At 45.3% G+C, this 19,578-nt stretch overlaps 1 protein-coding gene across 3 annotated transcripts in view; it reads left to right on the forward strand.

Moving 5' to 3' along the window:
- The window catches only part of igf2bp2a (insulin-like growth factor 2 mRNA binding protein 2a), a 123,324-nt gene that overhangs the window by 41,738 nt on the left and 62,008 nt on the right, over window positions 1–19,578 (forward strand). Inside the window, exons 4-7 of one of the 3 annotated variants that reach the window (XM_031801852.1) lie at window positions 1,766–1,817; window positions 9,227–9,290; window positions 10,009–10,299; window positions 11,353–11,487. In XM_031801852.1, the coding sequence (XP_031657712.1) occupies window positions 10,076–10,299; window positions 11,353–11,487 (359 nt within the window). In that variant the 5' untranslated portion in view covers window positions 1,766–1,817; window positions 9,227–9,290; window positions 10,009–10,075. Of the gene's footprint in view, window positions 1–1,765; window positions 1,818–9,226; window positions 9,291–10,008; window positions 10,300–11,352; window positions 11,488–19,578 lie in introns of those variants that run through there. The other 2 variants (XM_031801856.1, XM_031801860.1) reach the window with 2 other exon arrangements.

Consider the following 19,578-nt stretch of genomic DNA (forward strand, 5'->3'; position numbering starts at 1 on the left):
TTTTTTGAAAGGGGCATGCTTATTTAAGATAGTGAGGAAATTACTTTCAAAGAACGAACAGGCATCCTTTACTGGCGGGAGAAGGTCAATATCCTTCTAGGATACCCGGACCAGGTCGATTATAAAGGCCTGCTCGCAGAAGTGTTTTGACAGTGATGAAGGTTGGTAATTTGAACGCAGACCCATAGTGGATGCAGGCAATGAGGCAGTGATCGCTGAGATCCTGATTGAAAACTGCAGAGGTGTATTTGGAGGGCAAGTTGGTCACGATAATATCTATGAGGGTGCCCATGTTTGCAGATTTAGGGTTGTACCTGGTGGGTTCCTTGATAATTTGTGTGAGATTGAAGGCATCTAGCTGTCTCTGACATCATGACATCAGCCTAACAGTAACACTAACCCAGCAGTCAAGGGCTCTAACACACTAACCCAGACGAGCAGACAGCCACCCAGGGCTAACAGTAACTCAGCCCTAACCCAGGGCTAACAGTAGCTCAGCCCTAACCCAGGGCTAACAGTAACTCAGCCCTAACCCAGGGCTAACAGTAACTCAGCCCTAACCCAGGGCTAACAGTAACTCAGCCGTAACCCACGGCTAACAGTAACTCAGCCCTAACCCAGGGCTAACAGCAACTCAGCCCTAACCCAGGGCTAACAGTAACTCAGCCCTAACCCAGGGCTAACAGTAACTCAGCCCTAACCCAGGGCTAACAGTAACTCAGCCGTAACCCAGGGCTAACAGTAACTCAGCCCTAACCCAGGGCTAACAGTAACTCAGCTCTAACCCAGGGCTAACAGTAACTCAGCCCTAACCCAGGGCTAACAGTAACTCAGCCCTAACCCAGGGCTAACAGTAACTCAGCCCTAACCCAGGGCTAACAGTAACTCAGCCCTAACCCAGGGCTAACAGTAACTCAGCCCTAACCCAGGGCTAACAGCAACTCAGCCCTAACCTAGGGCTAACAGCAACTCAGCCCTAACCCAGGGCTAACAGCAACTCAGCCCTAACCCAGGGCTAACAGCAACTCAGCCCTAACCCAGGGCTAACAGCAACTCAGCCGTAACCCAGGGCTAACAGCAACTCAGCCCTAACCCAGGGCTAACAGCAACTCAGCCCTAACCCAGGGCTAACAGCAACTCAGCCCTAACCCAGGGCTAACAGTAACTCAGCCGTATCCCAGGACTGACAGTAACTCAGCCCTAACCCAGGACTGACAGGAACTCAGCCGTAACCCAGGGCTGACAGTAACTCAGCCGTATCCCAGGACTGACAGGAACTCAGCCGTAACCCAGGGCTGACAGTAAATCAGCCGTAACCCAGGGCTGACAGTAACTCAGCCGTATCCCAGGGCTAACAGTAACTCAGCCGTATCCCAGGGCTAACAGTAACTCAGCCGTATCCCAGGGCTAACAGTAACTCAGCCGTATCCCAGGGCTAACAGTAACTCAGCCGTATCCCAGGACTGACAGGAACTCAGCCGTATCCCAGGACTGACAGGAACTCAGCCGTATCCCAGGACTGACAGGAACTCAGCCGTATCCCAGGACTGACAGGAACTCAGCCGTATCCCAGGGCTGACAGGAACTCAGCCGTATCCCAGGGCTGACAGTAACTCAGCCGTATCCCAGGGCTGACAGTAACTCAGCCGTAACCCAGGGCTAACAGTAACTCAGCCGTATCCCAGGACTGACAGTAACTCAGCCGTATCCCAGGACTGACAGTAACTGTGTGTGTGTAATTGATTGTGTTCCGTCTTTCCCTCAGGTTTTGGATGGCCTTCTAGCTCAGTATGGTACTGTAGACAACGTGGAACAAGGTGAGACATTACAATACATTATCTTTTATATCATTACAATCTCTTCAACTGTTTTTTTCCCTTAAATATTATCGATATGCTTTTTTAAATACACGAAAGTAAGTCGACACCCCTTCACATTCGTGGGTTCGGTTTTTTCAGCCACACCCTTTGCTGACAGGTGTATAAAATTGAGCACACAGCCATGCAATCTCCATAGACAAACATTGGCAGTTGAATGGCCAGTACAGAAGAGCTCAATGATATTCAAAGTGGCATCTTCATAGGAGTCAGTTCGTCAAATGTATGCCCTGCTAGATCTGTCCCGGTCAAAGGAAAGTGCTGTTATTGTGAAGTGGGAACGTTTAGGAGCAACAACGGCTCAGACGCAAAGTGGTAGGCCACACAAGCTCACAGAACGGGACTGCAGAGTGCTGAAGTAACATCAGCACAAGAACTGTTCGTCGGGAGCTTCATGAAATCAGTTTCTATGGCCAAGCAGCCGCACACAAGCCTAAGATCACCATGCACAATGCCAAGTGTCGGCTGGAGGGGTGTAAAGCTCACCGCCATTGGACTCTGGAGCAGTGGAAATGCGTTCTCTGGAGTGATGAATCACGTTTCACCATCTGGCAGTCCGACGGATGAATCTGGGTTTGGCAGATGCCAGGAGAATGCTACCTGCCCGAATGCATAGTGCCAACTTTAAAGTTTGGTGGATGAGGAATAATGGTCTAGGGCTGTTTTTCATGGTTGGGACTTTGCCACTTAGTTCCAGTGAAGGGAAATTGTAAACGCTACAGCATACAATGACATTCTAGACTATTCTGTGCTTCCAACTTTGTGGCAAAAGTTTAGGGAAGTCCTGTTTCAGCAATGCCCCTGTACAGAAAGTGAAGTCCCTACAGAAATGGTTTGTTGAGATCTACCTCTATCACTACCTCATACTTCTACCACTACATCTACTTCTACCACTAAATCTACTTCTACCTCTACCACTAAATCTACCTCTACCACTAAATCTACTTCTACCACTAAATCTACTTCTACCACTAAATCTACTTCTACCTCTACCACTAAATCTACCTCTACCACTAAATCTACTTCTACCACTAAATCTACTTCTACCTCTACCACTAAATCTACCTCTACCACTAAATCTACCTCTACCACTAAATCTACTTCTACCACTAAATCTACTTCTACCTCTACCACTAAATCTACCTCTACCACTAAATCTACCTCTACCACTAAATCTACTTCTACCACTAAATCTACTTCTACCTCTACCACTAAATCTACCTCTACCACTAAATCTACTTCTACCTCTACCACTAAATCTACCTCTACCACTAAATCTACCTCTACCACTAAATCTACTTCTACCACTAAATCTACTTCTACCTCTACCACTACCACTAAATCTACCTCTACCTCTACCACTACCACTAAATCTACCTCTACCACTACCACTAAATCTACCTCTACCACTACCACTAAATCTACCACTACCACTAAATCTACCTCTACCACTACCACTAAATCTACCTCTACCACTACCACTAAATCTACTTCTACCTCTACCACTAAATTTACCTCTACCTCTACCACTAAATCTACCTCGACCACTACCACTAAATCTACCTCTACCACTAAATCTACCTCAACCACTACCACTAAATCTACCTCTACCACTAAATCTACCCCTACCTCTACCACTAAATCTACCTCTACCACGACCAATACCACTAAATCTACCTCTAAATCTACCACAACCACTAAATCTACCTCTACCACTAAATCAAATTAAATTGTATTTGTTACATACTTAGCAGATGTTAATGCGACTGTAGTGAAATGCTTATGCTTCTAGTTCCGACCATGCAGTAATATCAAACAAGTAATCTAACATTTCCCCAACAACTACCTTATATACACAAGTGTAAAGGAATGAATAAGAATATATACATATAAATATGTGGATGAGCGATGGCCGAACGGCATAGGCAAGATGCAGTAGATGGTATAGAGTACAGTATATACATATGAGATGAGTAATGTAGGGTATGTAAACATTATATTAAGTGGCATTGTTTAAAGTGGCTAGTGATACATTTATTACATCAAATGTTTCATTATTTAAGTGGCTGGAGATGAGTCAGTATGTTGGCAGCAGCTACTCAATGTTAGTGATGGCTGTTCAACAGTCTAATGACCTTGATATAGAAGCTGTTTTTCAGTCTCTCAGTCCCTGCTTTAATGCACCTGTAGTGACCTCGCCTTCTGGATGATAGCGGGGTGAACAGGCAGTGGCTCGGGTGGTTGTTGTCCTTGATGATCTTTTTGCCCTTCCTGTGACATCGGGTGGTGTAGGTGTCCTGGAGGGCAGGTAGTTTGCCCCCGGTGATGCATTGGGCAGACCTCACTACCCTCTGGAGAGCCTTACGGCTGCGATACAGCCCGACAAGATGCTCTCGATTGTGCATCTGTAAAAGTTTGAGTGTTTTTGGTGACAAGCCGAATTTCTTCAGTCTCCTGAGGTTGAAGAGGCGCTGTTGCGCCTTCTTCACCACGCTGTCTGTGTGGGTGGACCATTTCAGTTTGTCAGTGATGTGTACGCTGAGGAACTTAAAACTTTCCACCTTCTCCACTACTGTCCCGTCTATGTGGATAGGGGGCTGCTCCCTCTGCTGTTTCCTGAAGTCCACGATAATCTCCTTTGTTTTGTTGACATTGAGTGTGAGGTTATTTTCGTGACACCACACTCCGAGGGCCCTCACTTCCTCCCTGTAGGCCGTCTCGTCATTGTTGGTAATCAAGCCTACCACTGTAGTGTCGTCCGCAAACTTGATGACTGAGTCGGATGCGTGGCATGGCCACGCAGTCATGGGTGAACAGGCAATGTATGCTGATTCAACCATATACACATCAGCAACCACAGCTAATGAAGTCACTGAAACCCTTAACAAAGAATTGCAGTCTGTTTTGGATGGGTAGCCAGTAATAAACTGGTCCTGAACATCTCTTACTCTGAGAGCATTGTCTTTGGAACAAATCATTCCTTAAGTTCTAGACCTCAGCTGAATCTGGTAATGAATGGTGTGGCTGTTGAACAAGTTGAGGAGACTCAATTACATGATGTTACCTTAGAATGTAAACTGTCATGGTCAAAACATATAGATTCAATGGTTGTAAAGATGGGGAGACGTCTGTCCGTAATAAAGAGATGCTCTGCTTTTTTGACACCACACTCCACAAAGCAATTCCTGCAGGCTCTAGTTTGGTCTTATCTTGATTATTGTCCAGTCGTGTGGTCCAGTGCTGCAAGGAAAGACCTAGTTAAGTTGCAGCTGGCCCAGGGCAGAGCGGCACATCTTGCTCTTCGTTGTAATCAGAGGGCTGATATAAATACTATGTATGCCATTCTCTCTTGGCTAAGAGTCGAGGAGAATGACTGCATCACTTCTTTTTATAAGAAACATTAATGTGTTTAAAATTACAAATTGTTTGCAGAGTCAACTTACACACACCCCAGCAAACATGCCACCAGGGGTCTTTTCATAGTCCCAAAATCCAGAACAAATTCAAGAAAGCATACAGTATTATATAGAGCCCTGAGTACATGAAATTCCTTTCCATCTCAGATTGCTCAAATAAACAGCAAACCTGGTTTAAAGAAGCAAATAAAGTAACACCTCACGCCTCTCCCCCACTGGACCTAGATAGTGTGTGTGTATGTATTGATAACACCTCACGCCTCTCCCCACTGGACCTAGATAGTGTGTGTGTATGTATTGATAACACCTCACGCCTCTCCCCCACTGGACCTAGATAGTGTGTGTGTATGTATTGATATGTAGGCTACGTGTGATGTTTTAAATGTATGTAGTTCTGTCCTGGAGCTGCTCTTGTCCATTAATGTTCTGTATTATGTTTCATGTTTCATGTGGAACCCCAGGAAGAGTAGCTGCGGCTTTAGGAACAGCTAATGGTGATCCAAATCAAATACCACTACACCGTGTTCCTGCACTATTATCCATATGCTTCTGTTCGATGCAACTGCAACATGTCCCAAATGACAACCTTCTCCCCATAGGGCCCTGGTCAAAAGTAGTGCAGTATATAGGGAATAGGTTTTTATTGATTTATTTAACACGTATTTTATCTTGTAAGTTGACTGAGAACACGTTCTCATTTGCAGCAACGACCTGGGGAATAGTTACAGGGGAGAGGAGGGGCGATGAATGAGCCAATCGTAAGCTGGGGATTATTAGGTGACCGTGATGGTTTGAGGGCCGGATTGGGAATTTAGCCAGGACACCAGGGTTAACACCCCTACTATTACAATAAGTGCCATGGGATCTTTAATGACCACAGAGAGTCAGGACACTGGGGTTAACACCCCTACTATTACAATAAGTGCCACGGGATCTTTAATGACCACAGAGAGTCAGGACACCGGGGTTAACACCGGTACTATTACAATAAGTGCCACGGGATCTTTAATGACCACAGAGAGTCAGGACACTGGGGTTAACACCCCTACTATTACAATAAGTGCCACGGGATCTTTAATGACCACAGAGAGTCAGGACACCCATTTAACGCCCCATCCTACACAGGGCAGTGTCCCCAATCACTTTGGGGACCAGAGGAAAGGGTGCCTCCTACTGGCCCTCCAACACCACTTCCAGCAGCATCTGGTCTCCCATCCAGGGACTGACCAGGACCAACCCTGGTTGCCATTTGGGACGCATGAATTCTCATTTGCTCTCTTCCCACCACTAACCATCTGAGATAGTGACATAAACATGAATCGTTTCTCTCATCACATGGTCTCAGTATGGAGCTGGGACTGCGTCCCAAATGTTATTCCCTATATAGTGCACTATTTTTGAGCAGGGCCCATAGGTTTAGTATGTAAAGTAGTGCACTATGTACGGAATGCGGTGCCATTTGGGATGCATCCTGTGTTCTGTGACCTCGAGCAGAGCAGATTAATTCCGTTCTGCATCCCACAATGAGCAGTGTGAGAGGGAGGAGATGTTTTTTTAACGTTCTGAGAAAATATAGCTGTTCTAAGAACGTTTATTTTTAGGTTACAGGAAGGTTCTGAGAATGTTTTACTCTGGTTCCTTTAAAGTTCTTTATTAAGGCAGGGCTTAAAGGGGATGGACTGGAGGAGGCAGGGCTTAAAGGGGATGGACTGGAGGAGGCAGGGCTTAATAATGGACTGGAGGAGGCAGGGCTTAAAGGGGATGGACTGGAGGAGGCAGGGCTTAATAATGGACTGGAGGAGGCAGGGCTTAAAGGGGATGGACTGGAGGAGGCAGGGCTTAATAATGGACTGGAGGAGGCAGGGCTTAATAATGGACTGGAGGAGGCTGGGCTTAAAGGGGATGGACTGGAGGAGGCAGGGCTTAGTAATGGACTGGAGGAGGCAGGGCTTAAAGGTGATGGACTGGAGGAGGCAGGGCTTAATAATGGACTGGAGGAGGCAGGGCTTAAAGGGGATGGACTGGAGGAGGCAGGGCTTAATAATGGACTGGAGGAGGCAGGGCTTAATAATGGACTGGAGGAGGCAGGGCTTAAAGGGGATGGACTGGAGGAGGCAGGGCTTAATAATGGACTGGAGAAGGCAGGGCTTAATAATGGACTGGAGGAGGCAGGGCTTAAAGGGGATGGACTGGAGGAGGCAGGGCTTAATAATGGACTGGAGGAGGCAGGGCTTAAAGGGGATGGACTGGAGGAGGCAGGGCTTAATAATGGACTGGAGGAGGCAGGGCTTAAAGGGGATGGACTGGAGGAGGCTGTGCTTAATAATGGCCTGGAGGAGGCAGGGCTTAATAATGGACTGGAGGAGGCAGGGCTTAAAGGGGATGGACTGGAGGAGGCAGGGCTTAATAATGGACTGGAGGAGGCAGGGCGTAAAGGGGATGGACTGGAGGAGGCAGGGCTTAATAATGGACTGGAGGAGGCAGGGCTTAAAGGGGATGGACTGGAGGAGGCAGGGCTTAATAATGGACTGGAGAAGGCAGGGCTTAATAATGGACTGGAGAAGGTAGGGCTTAAAGGGGATGGACTGGAGGAGGCAGGGCTTAATAATGGACTGGAGGAGGCAGGGCTTAAAGGGGATGGACTGGAGGAGGCAGGGCTTAATAATGGACTGGAGGAGGCAGGGCTTAAAGGGGATGGACTGGAGGAGGCAGGGCTTAATAATGGACTGGAGGAGGCAGGGCTTAAAGGGGATGGACTGGAGGAGGCAGGGCTTAATAATGGACTGGAGGAGGCAGGGCTTAAAGGGGATGGACTGGAGGAGGCTGTGCTTAATAATGGCCTGGAGGAGGCAGGGCTTAATAATGGACTGGAGGAGGCAGGGCTTAAAGGGGATGGACTGGAGGAGGCAGGGCTTAATAATGGACTGGAGGAGGCAGGGCTTAAAGGGGATGGACTGGAGGAGGCAGGGCTTAATAATGGACTGGAGGAGGCAGGGCTTAAAGGGGATGGACTGGAGGAGGCAGTGCTTAATAATGGACTGGAGAAGGCAGGGCTTAATAATGGACTGGAGGAGGCAGGGCTTAAAGGGGATGGACTGGAGGAGGCAGGGCTTAATAATGGACTGGAGGAGGCAGGGCTTTAAAGGGGATGGACTGGAGGAGGCAGGGCTTAATAATGGACTGGAGGAGGCAGGGCTTAAAGGGGATGGACTGGAGGAGGCAGGGCTTAATAATGGACTGGAGGAGGCAGGGCTTAAAGGGGATGGACTGGAGGAGGCAGGGCTTAATAATGGACTGGAGGAGGCAGGGCTTAAAGGGGATGGACTGGAGGAGGCAGGGCTTAATAATGGACTGGAGGAGGCAGGGCTTAAAGGGGATGGACTGGAGGAGGCAGGGCTTAATAATGGACTGGAGAAGGCAGGGCTTAATAATGGACTGGAGGAGGCAGGCCTTAAAGGGGATGGACTGGAGGAGGCAGGGCTTAATAATGTACTGGAGGAGGCATGGCTTTAAAGGGGATGGACTGGAGGAGGCAGGGCTTTAAAGTGGATGGACTGGAGGAGGCAGGGCTGGTGGTCCTCTATATCCCCCTACAGTAGTGGTCCTCTTATCCCCCTACGGTAGTGGTCCTCTATATCCCCCCCTACAGTAGTGGTTCTCTACAGTACAGCAGAGAAATTATAGAACCCCTCTCTCTCTCGGTCTCCATCCACAGTTACCATGGACACAGAAACAGCGGTGGTGTTTCTAACCCTAACCCTCTCTCATTCTCCATCCACAGTTACCACGGACACAGAAACAGCGGTGGTGTTTCTAACCCTAACCCTTTCTCTCTCTCTCTCGGTCTCCATCCACAGTTACCATGGACACAGAAACAGCGGTGGTGTTTCTAACCCTAACCCTTTCTCTCTCTCTCTCATTCTCCATCCACAGTTACCACGGACACAGAAACAGCTGTGGTGAATGCCACATACTCAACCAAGGAGGAGGCCAAAGTGTGAGTAGAGTAGAGTCATCTGTCGGTGGTATTACCGGTATTACTGTGTTTAAATGATGTCACACCTGTCACTATCAGTATGGCAGAAACGTTAGAATATTTTTTCAACGAGGGGATAATTAGTCTAAGACTAGTCAGATATGCGCAGACAGTTTTTTGGCACTGAAGAAAAGTATCAGAGCCACCCTAACCCTTTTTATATTTTTTTAACCTTTATTTAACTCGGCAACTCAGAGCCCTTGCCCTCTCCTTTTCTAACTCTCTTCCTCTCGTTAACCCTAACCCTCTCCTCTCACAGAGCCATAGAGAAGTTGACTCTCCTCTCCCCTCACAGAGCCATAGAGAAGTTGACTCTCCTCTTCTCTCACAGAGCCATAGAGAAGTTGACTCTCCTCTCCCCTCACAGAACCATAGAGAAGTTGACTCTTCTGTTCTCTCACAGAGCCATAGAGAAGTTGACTCTTCTGTTCTCACACAGAGCCGTAGAGAAGTTGACTCTTCTGTTCTCTCACAGAGCCGTAGAGAAGGTGGCTCTCCTCTCACAGAGCCACAGAGATGTTGACTCTCCTCTCCCCTCACAGAGCCATAGAGAAATTGACTCTCCCCTCTCAGAGCCATAGAGAAGTTGACTCCTCTCCCCTCTCAGAGCCATAGAGAAATTGACTCTCCTCTCCCCTCTCAGAGCCATAGAGAAATTGACTCTCCTCTCCCCTCACAGAGCCATAGAGAAGTTGACTGGTCAGCAGTTTGAGGGCTACTCCTTCAGGGTGTCGTACATCCTGGATATGGATGCAGCTCCGCCCCTACAGGCCCCACGGATGCGTCGGGGATGTCGGTCGTCCAGGGACCAGGACGGGCCCCAGCCAGGGCCCTCGGGGGGCTTCGGAGGGCCCCGACACAAACAGCATGACTTCCCCCTCCGCATGCTGGTCCCCACACAATTCGTAGGAGCCATCATCGGCAAGGAGGGCCTAACCATCAAGAACGTCACTAAACAGACACAGTCCAAGTACGTTGTTGGATCAGAATGGGCCTATCTGCAATACACAGTCCTTTGTTGGTCAAATATCCAATATGAAGTATGGGGTTAATTACATTTCAGTTAAATCAGTTGCTGAATTAACATGGCATTGACCCCAAACTTGAATATGATTATGTATGCAGTCTCAGCCTCCCTCCGGGTGGACAGACTTTCAGTGACCTGTCTGTCTCTGTCCCTCAGGGTGGACAGCCTTTCAGTGACCTGTCTGTCTCTCTCCATCAGGGTGGACAGCCTTTCAGTGACCTGTCTGTCTCTCTCCCTCAGGGTGGACAGCCTTTCAGTGACCTGTCTGTCTCTCTCCATCAGGGTAGACAGCCTTTTAGTGACCTGTCTGTCTCTCTCCATCAGGGTGGACAGCCTTTCAGTGACCTGTCTGTCTCTCTCCATCAGGGTGGACAGCCTTTCAGTGACCTGTCTGTCTCTCTCCCTCAGGGTGGACAGCCTTTCAGTGACCTGTCTGTCTCTCTCCCTCAGGGTGGACAGCCTTTCAGTGACCTGTCTGTCTCTCTCCATCAGGGTGGACAGCCTTTTAGTGACCTGTCTGTCTCTCTCCATCAGGGTGGACAGCCTTTCAGTGACCTGTCTGTCTCTCTCCCTCAGGGTGGACAGCCTTTCAGTGACCTGTCTGTCTCTCTCCATCAGGGTGGACAGCCTTTCTGTGACCTGTCTGTCTCTGTCCCTCAGGGTGGACAGCCTTTCTGTGACCTGTCTGTCTCTCTCCCTCAGGGTGGACAGCCTTTAAGTGACCTGCCTGTCTCTGTCCCTCAGGGTGGACAGCCTTTCAGTGACCTGTCTGTCTCTCTCCATCAGGGTGGACAGCCTTTCTGTGACCTGTCTGTCTCTGTCCCTCAGGGTGGACAGCCTTTCTGTGACCTGTCTGTCTCTCTCCCTCAGGGTGGACAGCCTTTCTGTGACCTGTCTGTCTCTCTCCCTCAGGGTGGACAGCCTTTAAGTGACCTGCCTGTCTCTGTCCCTCAGGGTGGACAGCCTTTCAGTGACCTGTCTGTCTCTCTCCATCAGGGTGGACATTCATCGTAAGGATAATGTGGGAGCAGCAGGGAAGCCCATCACCATCCACGCCACCCCAGAGGGCTGCTCCTCTGCCTGCCGCATGATCCTGGATATCATGCAGAAAGAGGCCAGCGAGACCAAGGAGTGAGTCTACTATAGCATCCCTACTATACCTTTACTACACCCCAACACCCTCACTACTACACCCCTACTATACCGTTACTACACCCCTACTATACCCTCACTACTACACCCCTACTATACCATTACTACACCCCTACTATACCCTCACTACTACAGCCCTACTACTACACCCCTACTACTCCCAACACCCTCACTACTACACCCCTGCTATACCTTCACTACACCAACACCCTCACTACTACACCCCTACTACCCCCAACACCCCCACTACTATACCCTCACTACTACACCCCTACTATACCCTCACTACTACAGCCCTACTACTACACCCCTACTACTCCCAACACCGTCACTACTATACCCTCACTACTACAGCCCTACTACTCCCAACACCCTCACTACTACACCCCTACTACTCCCAACACCCTCACTACTACACCCCTGCTATACCTTCACTACACCAACACCCTCACTACTACACCCCTACTACCCCCAACACCCCCACTACTATACCCTCACTACTACACCCCTACTATACCTTTACTATACCCCTACTATACCCTCACTACTACACCCCTACTACCCCCAACACCCTCATTACTACACCCCAACTATACCATTACTACACCCCTACTATACCTTCACTACTACACCCCTACTACCCCCAACACCCCCACTACTATACCCTCACTACTACACCCCTACTATACCTTTACTATACCCCTACTATACCCTCACTACTACACCCCTACTATACCATTACTACACCCCTACTATACCTTCACTACTCCACCCCTACTACCCCCAACACCCTCACTACTACACCCCAACTATACCATTACTACACCCCTACTATACCTTCACTACTCCACCCCTACAACACCCCAACACTCCACCATTTGGGAGGCCTACATCAGAGCGTCATCAGAGCTCACGTATGTTGAACACTGAGGTTCGTTGCTTTTGTAAAGTTGTGACAGTTTGATTTGTGTTTCTGTTTATATTCAGAACCACATTCCTGTAAAGCTTAGAGATGATCACATGTTAAATACTGTTGAAATAATATGGCTGCATGTTCATCTGCCTCACCTAAAGCCCATTCTGGTGGGAAGCTGCTATAGACCACCAAGTGCTAATAGTCAGTATCTGGACAACATGTGTGAAATGGTTGATAATATATGTGATATCAACAGAGAGGTATATTTTCTGGGTGATTTAAATATGGACTGTCGTTCATCAGGCTGCCCAATCAGGAAAAAACTTCTAACTGTAACCAGTGCCTGCAACCTGGTTCAGGATATCAGTCAACCTACCAGGGTATTTACAAACAGCACAGGAATGAAATCATCAACATGTATTCATCACATCATCACTAATGCTGCAGAAATCTGCTTGAAAGCGGCATCCAGATCCATCGGATGTAGTGATCATCATATAGTAGCCATATCTAGGAAAACCAAAGCTCCAAAGGCTGGGCCTAAAGTGTACAAAAGGTCATACAAGAAGTTTTGTAGTGATTCATATGTTTGCTGGTCCGTGGTGTAGGAGCAAACAGACGCACGATGCACTTGACACATTATTCCATTAAGAAAATGACTGTAAAAACTTAAATCCTGTTCAATTGATGTGGAATTGAACAATGTTATGGTTGAGAGGAATACGGCATTTACATGTTATATTATAGTCATTTAGCAGACGCTCTTATCCAGAGCAACTTATAGTAATGAGTGCATGCATTTCCATACTGGTCCCCCTTTGGAATCGAACCGACAACCCTGGCGTTGCAAGTGCTAGCCACTTTAATAATAAAACAATGGATGTAATAAATGTTTCACTAGTCACTTTAAACTATGCCACTTTATATAATGTTTACATACCCACATTACTCATCTCATAAGTACAGTGGGGAGAACAAGTATTTGATACACTGCCGATTTTGCAGGTATTCCTACTTACAAAGCATGTAGAGGTCTGTAATTTTTATCATAGGTACACTTCAACTGTAAGAGATGGAATCTAAAACAAAAATCCAGAAAATCATTGATTTTTAAGTAATTAATTTGCAAAATTGGCAGTGTATCAAATACTTGTTCTCCCCACTGTATATACGGTACTCAATACCATCTACTGCATCTTGCCTATGCCGTTCTGTACCATCACTCATTCATATATCTTTATGTACATATTCTTCATCCCTTTACACTTGTGTGTATAAGGTAGTAGTTGTGGAATTGTTAGGTTAGATTACTCGTTGGTTATTACTGCATTGTCAGAACTAGAAGCACAAGCATTTCGCTACACTCGCATTAACATCTGCTAACCATGTGACCAATAACATCTGCTAACCATGTGACAATTATCTGCTAACCATGTGTATGTGACCAATACCATCTGCTAACCATGTGACAATTATCTGCTAACCATGTGTATGTGACCCATAACATCTGCTAACCATGTGTATGTGACCAATAACATCTGCTAACCATGTGACCATTAACATCTGCTAACCATGTGTATGTGACCAATAACATCTGCTAACCATGTGACAAATATCTGCTAACCATGTTTATGTGACCAATAACATCTGCTAATCATGTGTATGTGACCAATAACATCTGCTAACCATGTGTATGTGACCAGTAACATCTGCTAACCATGTGTATGTGACTAGTAACATCTGCTAACCATGTGACCATTAACATCTGCTAACCATGTGTATGTAACCATTAACATCTGCTAACCATGTGACCATTAACATCTGCTAACCATGTGACCATTAACATCTGCTAACCATGTGACCATTAACATCTGCTAACCATGTGACCATTAACATCTGCTAACCATATGACCATTAACATCTGCTAACCATGTGACCATCAACATCTGCTAACCATGTGTATGTGACCATTAACATCTGCTAACCATGTGTATGTGGCCAATAACATCTGCTAACCATGTGTATGTGACCATTAACATCTGCTAACTATGTGTATGTGACCATTAACATCTGCTAACCATGTGACCATTAACATCTGCTAACCATGTGACCATTAACATCTGCTAACCATGTGGCCATTAACATCTGCTAACCATGTGACCAATAACATCTGCTAATCATGTGTATGTGACCAATAACATCTGCTAACCATGTGTATGTGACCATTAACATCTGCTAACCATGTGACCATTAACATCTGCTAACCATGTGACCATTAACATCTGCTAACCATGTGACCATTAACATCTGCTAACCATGTGACCAATAACATCTGCTAATCATGTGTATGTGACCAATAACATCTGCTAACCATGTGTATGTGACCATTAACATCTGCTAACCATGTGACCATTAACATCTGCTAACCATGTGACCATTAACATCTGCTAACCATGTGACCATTAACATCTGCTAACCATGTGACCATTAACATCTGCTAACCATGTGTATGTAACCATTAACATCTGCTAACCATGTGACCAATAACATCTGCTAACCATGTGACAATTATCTGCTAACCATGTGACCAATAACATCTGCTAACCATGTGATTTGGTTTGATTTCCTATGCTCTACCAACTGAGCCACATGGGTATGGCAAACGTATTGCAAATTGAGAAATCATGCGACTAAACTGAATAAAAACAAGAAACTATATTATGAAACAAAGATAAATTATAAAAAGAATGATAGTAAAAAGCTTTGTAGCACCTTAAATTATATTTAAAAAACTCAGCACCATCATTAATTGAATCAGATGGCTCATTCATTCACAAAACTTACTGATATTGCCAACTTCTTTAATCATTTTTTTAATTGGCAAGATTAGCACACTTAGGCGTGACATGCCAGCAACAAACACGAACACTACACATCCAAGTATATCTGACCACATTATGAAAGACAAACACTATCACTACACATCCAAGTATATCTGACCACATTATGAAAGACAAACACTAACACTACACATCCAAGTATATCTGACCACATTATGAAAGACAAACACTAACACTACACATCCAAGTATATCTGACCACATTATGAAAGACAAACACTAACACTACACATCCAAGTATATCTGACCACATTATGAAAGACAAACACTAACACTACACATCCAAGTATATCTGACGACATTATGATAGACAAACACTAACACTACACATCCAAGTATATCTGACTACATTATGAAAGACAAACATTGTAATTTTGAATTCCGTAAAGTTAGTGTGGAAGAGGTGAAACACGTATTGTTGTCTATCAACAATGACAAGCCACCGGGGTCTGAAGATTTGGAAAATGACTGAGGATAATAGAGTACGGTATTGCACATCTTCAATTTAAGCCTAATAGAGTGTGTGCTCTCAGGCCTGGAGGGAAGCTAAAGTCATTCTGCTACCTAAGAATAGTAAAGCCCCCTTTACTGGCTCAAATAGCCAACCAATCAGCCTGTTACCAACCCTTAGTAAACTTCTGGATTTTTTGTTGTTGACCAGATTCAATGGTATTTCACAGTAAACAAATTGACAACAGACTTTCAGCACGCATGTAGGGAAGGACATTCCACAAGCACAGCACTTACACAAATGACTGATGATTGGCTGAGAGGAATTGGTTTATAAAAATGATTGTGGGGGCTGTTTTGCTAGACTTCAGTGTGGCTTTTGACATTATCATAGTCTGCTGCTGGAAAAACATGACATAATACAGAACATTAAATAGACAAGAACAGCTCACGGACAGAACTTGATGAATAAAAAGGCACACGTAGTAATTGAGTCTCCTCAACTTGTTCAACAGCCACACCACACCATTCATTACCAGGTTCAGCTGAGGTCTCGAACTTAGGGAAGGATTTTTACCAAATGCTCTTACTTTAAGAGATGTTCAGGACCAGTTTATTACTAGACACCCATTCCAAAACCGACTGCAACTCTTTGTTATTTCACACATATTATTTAGATATTGACCGTTAGCACTTGGTGGCCTATAGCAACACCCCAAAAGAAAAGGCTTTAGATGAAGAGCCAAGTGAACCTGCCACCACAACACTTCAATAACACTTAAGATCTTCTCTAAGCATTTATACGGCTCTGAATATATACAGCAACACCTCCCCCATAAGCATTACAGGGATATGACTGAATATATACAGCAACACCTCCCCTATAAACATTACAGGGATATGGCTCTGAATATATACAGCAACACCTCCCCTATAAACATTACAGGGATATGGCTCTGAATATATACAGCACCTCCCCCATAAACATTACAGGGATATGGCTCTGAATATATACAACACCTCCCCTATAAACATTACAGGGATATGGCTCTGAATATATACAGCAACACCTCCCCTATAAACATTACAGGGATATGACTCTGAATATATACAACACCCCTCCCCTATAAACATTACAGGGATATGGCTCTGAATATACACAACACCTCCCCTATAAACATTACAGGGATATGACTCTGAATATATACAACACCTCCCCCATAAACATTACAGGGATATGGCTCTGAATATATACAGCACCTCCCCCATAAACATTACAGGGATATGGCTCTGAATATATACAACACCCCTCCCCCATAAACATTACAGGGATATGACTCTGAATATATACAACACCTCCCCCATAAACATTACAGGGATATGACTGAATATATACAACACCCCTCCCCCATAAGCATTACAGGGATATGGCTCTGAATATATACAGCAACACCTCCCCCATAAGCATTACAGGGATATGGCTCTGAATATATACAGCAACACCTCCCCCATAAGCATTACAGGGATATGGCTCTGAATATATACAGCAACACCTCCCCCATAAGCATTACAGGGATATGGCTCTGAATATATACAACACCTCCCCTATAAACATTACAGGGATATGGCTCTGAATATATACAACACCTCCCCTATAAACATTACAGGGATATGGTTCTGAATATATACAACACCTCCCCTATAAACATTACAGGGAAATGGCTCTGAATATATACAACACCTCCCCTATAAACATTACAGGGATATGGTTCTGAATATATACAACACCTCCCCTATAAGCATTACAGGGATATGGCTCTGAATATACACAACACCTCCCCTATAAGCATTACAGGGATATGGCTCTGAATATACACAACACCTCCCCTATAAGCATTACAGGGATATGGCTCTGAATATACACAACACCTCCCCTATAAGCATTACAGGGATATGGCTCTGAATATACACAACACCTCCCCTATAAGCATTACAGGGATATGGCTCTGAATATATACAACACCTCCCCTATAAGCATTACAGGGATATGACTGAATATATACAGCAACACCTCCCCTATAAACATTACAGGGATATGGCTCTGAATATATACAACACCTCCCCTATAAGCATTACAGGGATATGGCTCTGAATATATACAACACCTCCCCTATAAACATTACAGGGATATGGCTCTGAATATATATAACACCTCCCCTATAAACATTACAGGGATATGGCTCTGAATATATACAACACCTCCCCTATAAGCATTACAGGGATATGGCTCTGAATATACACAACACCTCCCCTATAAGCATGTCTGTCTCTTCTACAGATCTTATATTGTATTGCTACTGCAGTATCATCAAATTAATTACAGTGCCTTGCGAAAGTATTCGGCCCCCTTGAACTTTGCGACCTTTTGCCACATTTCAGGCTTCAAACATAAAGATATAAAACTGTATTTTTTTGTGAAGAATCAACAACAAGTGGGACACAATCATGAGGTGGAACGACATTTATTGGATATTTCAAACTTTTTTAACAAAACAAAAACTGAAAAATTGGGCGTGCAAAATTATTCAGCCCCCTTAAGTTAATACTTTGTAGCGCCACCTTTTGCTGCGATTACAGCTGTAAGTCGCTTGGGGTATGTCTCTATCAGTTTTACACATCGAGAGACTGAAAATGTTTCCCATTCCTCCTTGCAAAACAGCTCGAGCTCAGTGAGGTTGGATGGAGAGCAATTTGTGAACAGCAGTTTTCAGTTCTTTCCACAGATTCTCGATTGGATTCAGGTCTGGACTTTGACTTGGCCATTCTAACACCTGGATATGTTTATTTTTGAACCATTCCATTGTAGATTTTGCTTTATGTTTTGGATCATTGTCTTGTTGGAAGACAAATCTCCGTCCCAGTCTCAGGTCTTTTGCAGACTCCATCAGGTTTTCTTCCAGAATGGTCCTGTATTTGGCTCCATCCATCTTCCCATCAATTTGAACCATCTTCCCTGTCCCTGCTGAAGAAAAGCAGGCCCAAACCATGATGCTGCCACCACCATGTTTGACAGTGGGGATGGTGTGTTCAGGGTGATGAGCTGTGTTGCTTTTACGCCAAACATAACGTTTTGCATTGTTGCCAAAAAGTTCCATTTTGGTTTCATCTGACCAGAGCACCTTCTTCCACATGTTTGGTGTGTTTCCCAGGTGGCTTGTGGCAAACTTTAAACAACACTTTTTATGGATATCTTTAAGAAATGGCTTTCTTCTTGCCACTCTTCCATAAAGGCCAGATTTGTGCAATATACGACTGATTGTTGTCCTATGGACAGAGTCTCCCACCTCAGTTGTAGATCTCTGCAGTTCATCCAGAGTGATCATGGGCCTCTTGGCTGCATCTCTGATCAGTCTTCTCCTTGTATGAGCTGAAAGTTTAGAGGGACGGCCAGGTCTTGGTAGATTTGCAGTGGTCTGATACTCCTTCCATTTCAATATTATCGCTTGCACAGTGCTCCTTGGAATGTTTAAAGCTTGGGAAATCTTTTTGTATCCAAATCCGGCTTTAAACTTCTTCACAACAGTATCTCGGACCTGCCTGGTGTGTTCCTTGTTCTTCATGATGCTCTCTGCGCTTTTAACGGACCTCTGAGACTATCACAGTGCAGGTGCATTTATACGGAGACTTGATTACACACAGGTGGATTGTATTTATCATCATTAGTCATTTAGGTCAACATTGGATCATTCAGAGATCCTCACTGAACTTCTGGAGAGAGTTTGTTGCACTGAAAGTAAAGGGGCTG

Source organism: Oncorhynchus kisutch, linkage group LG2, assembly GCF_002021735.2.
Source record: "Oncorhynchus kisutch isolate 150728-3 linkage group LG2, Okis_V2, whole genome shotgun sequence".
In the NCBI taxonomy this organism is placed as follows: Eukaryota; Metazoa; Chordata; class Actinopteri; order Salmoniformes; family Salmonidae; genus Oncorhynchus; species Oncorhynchus kisutch.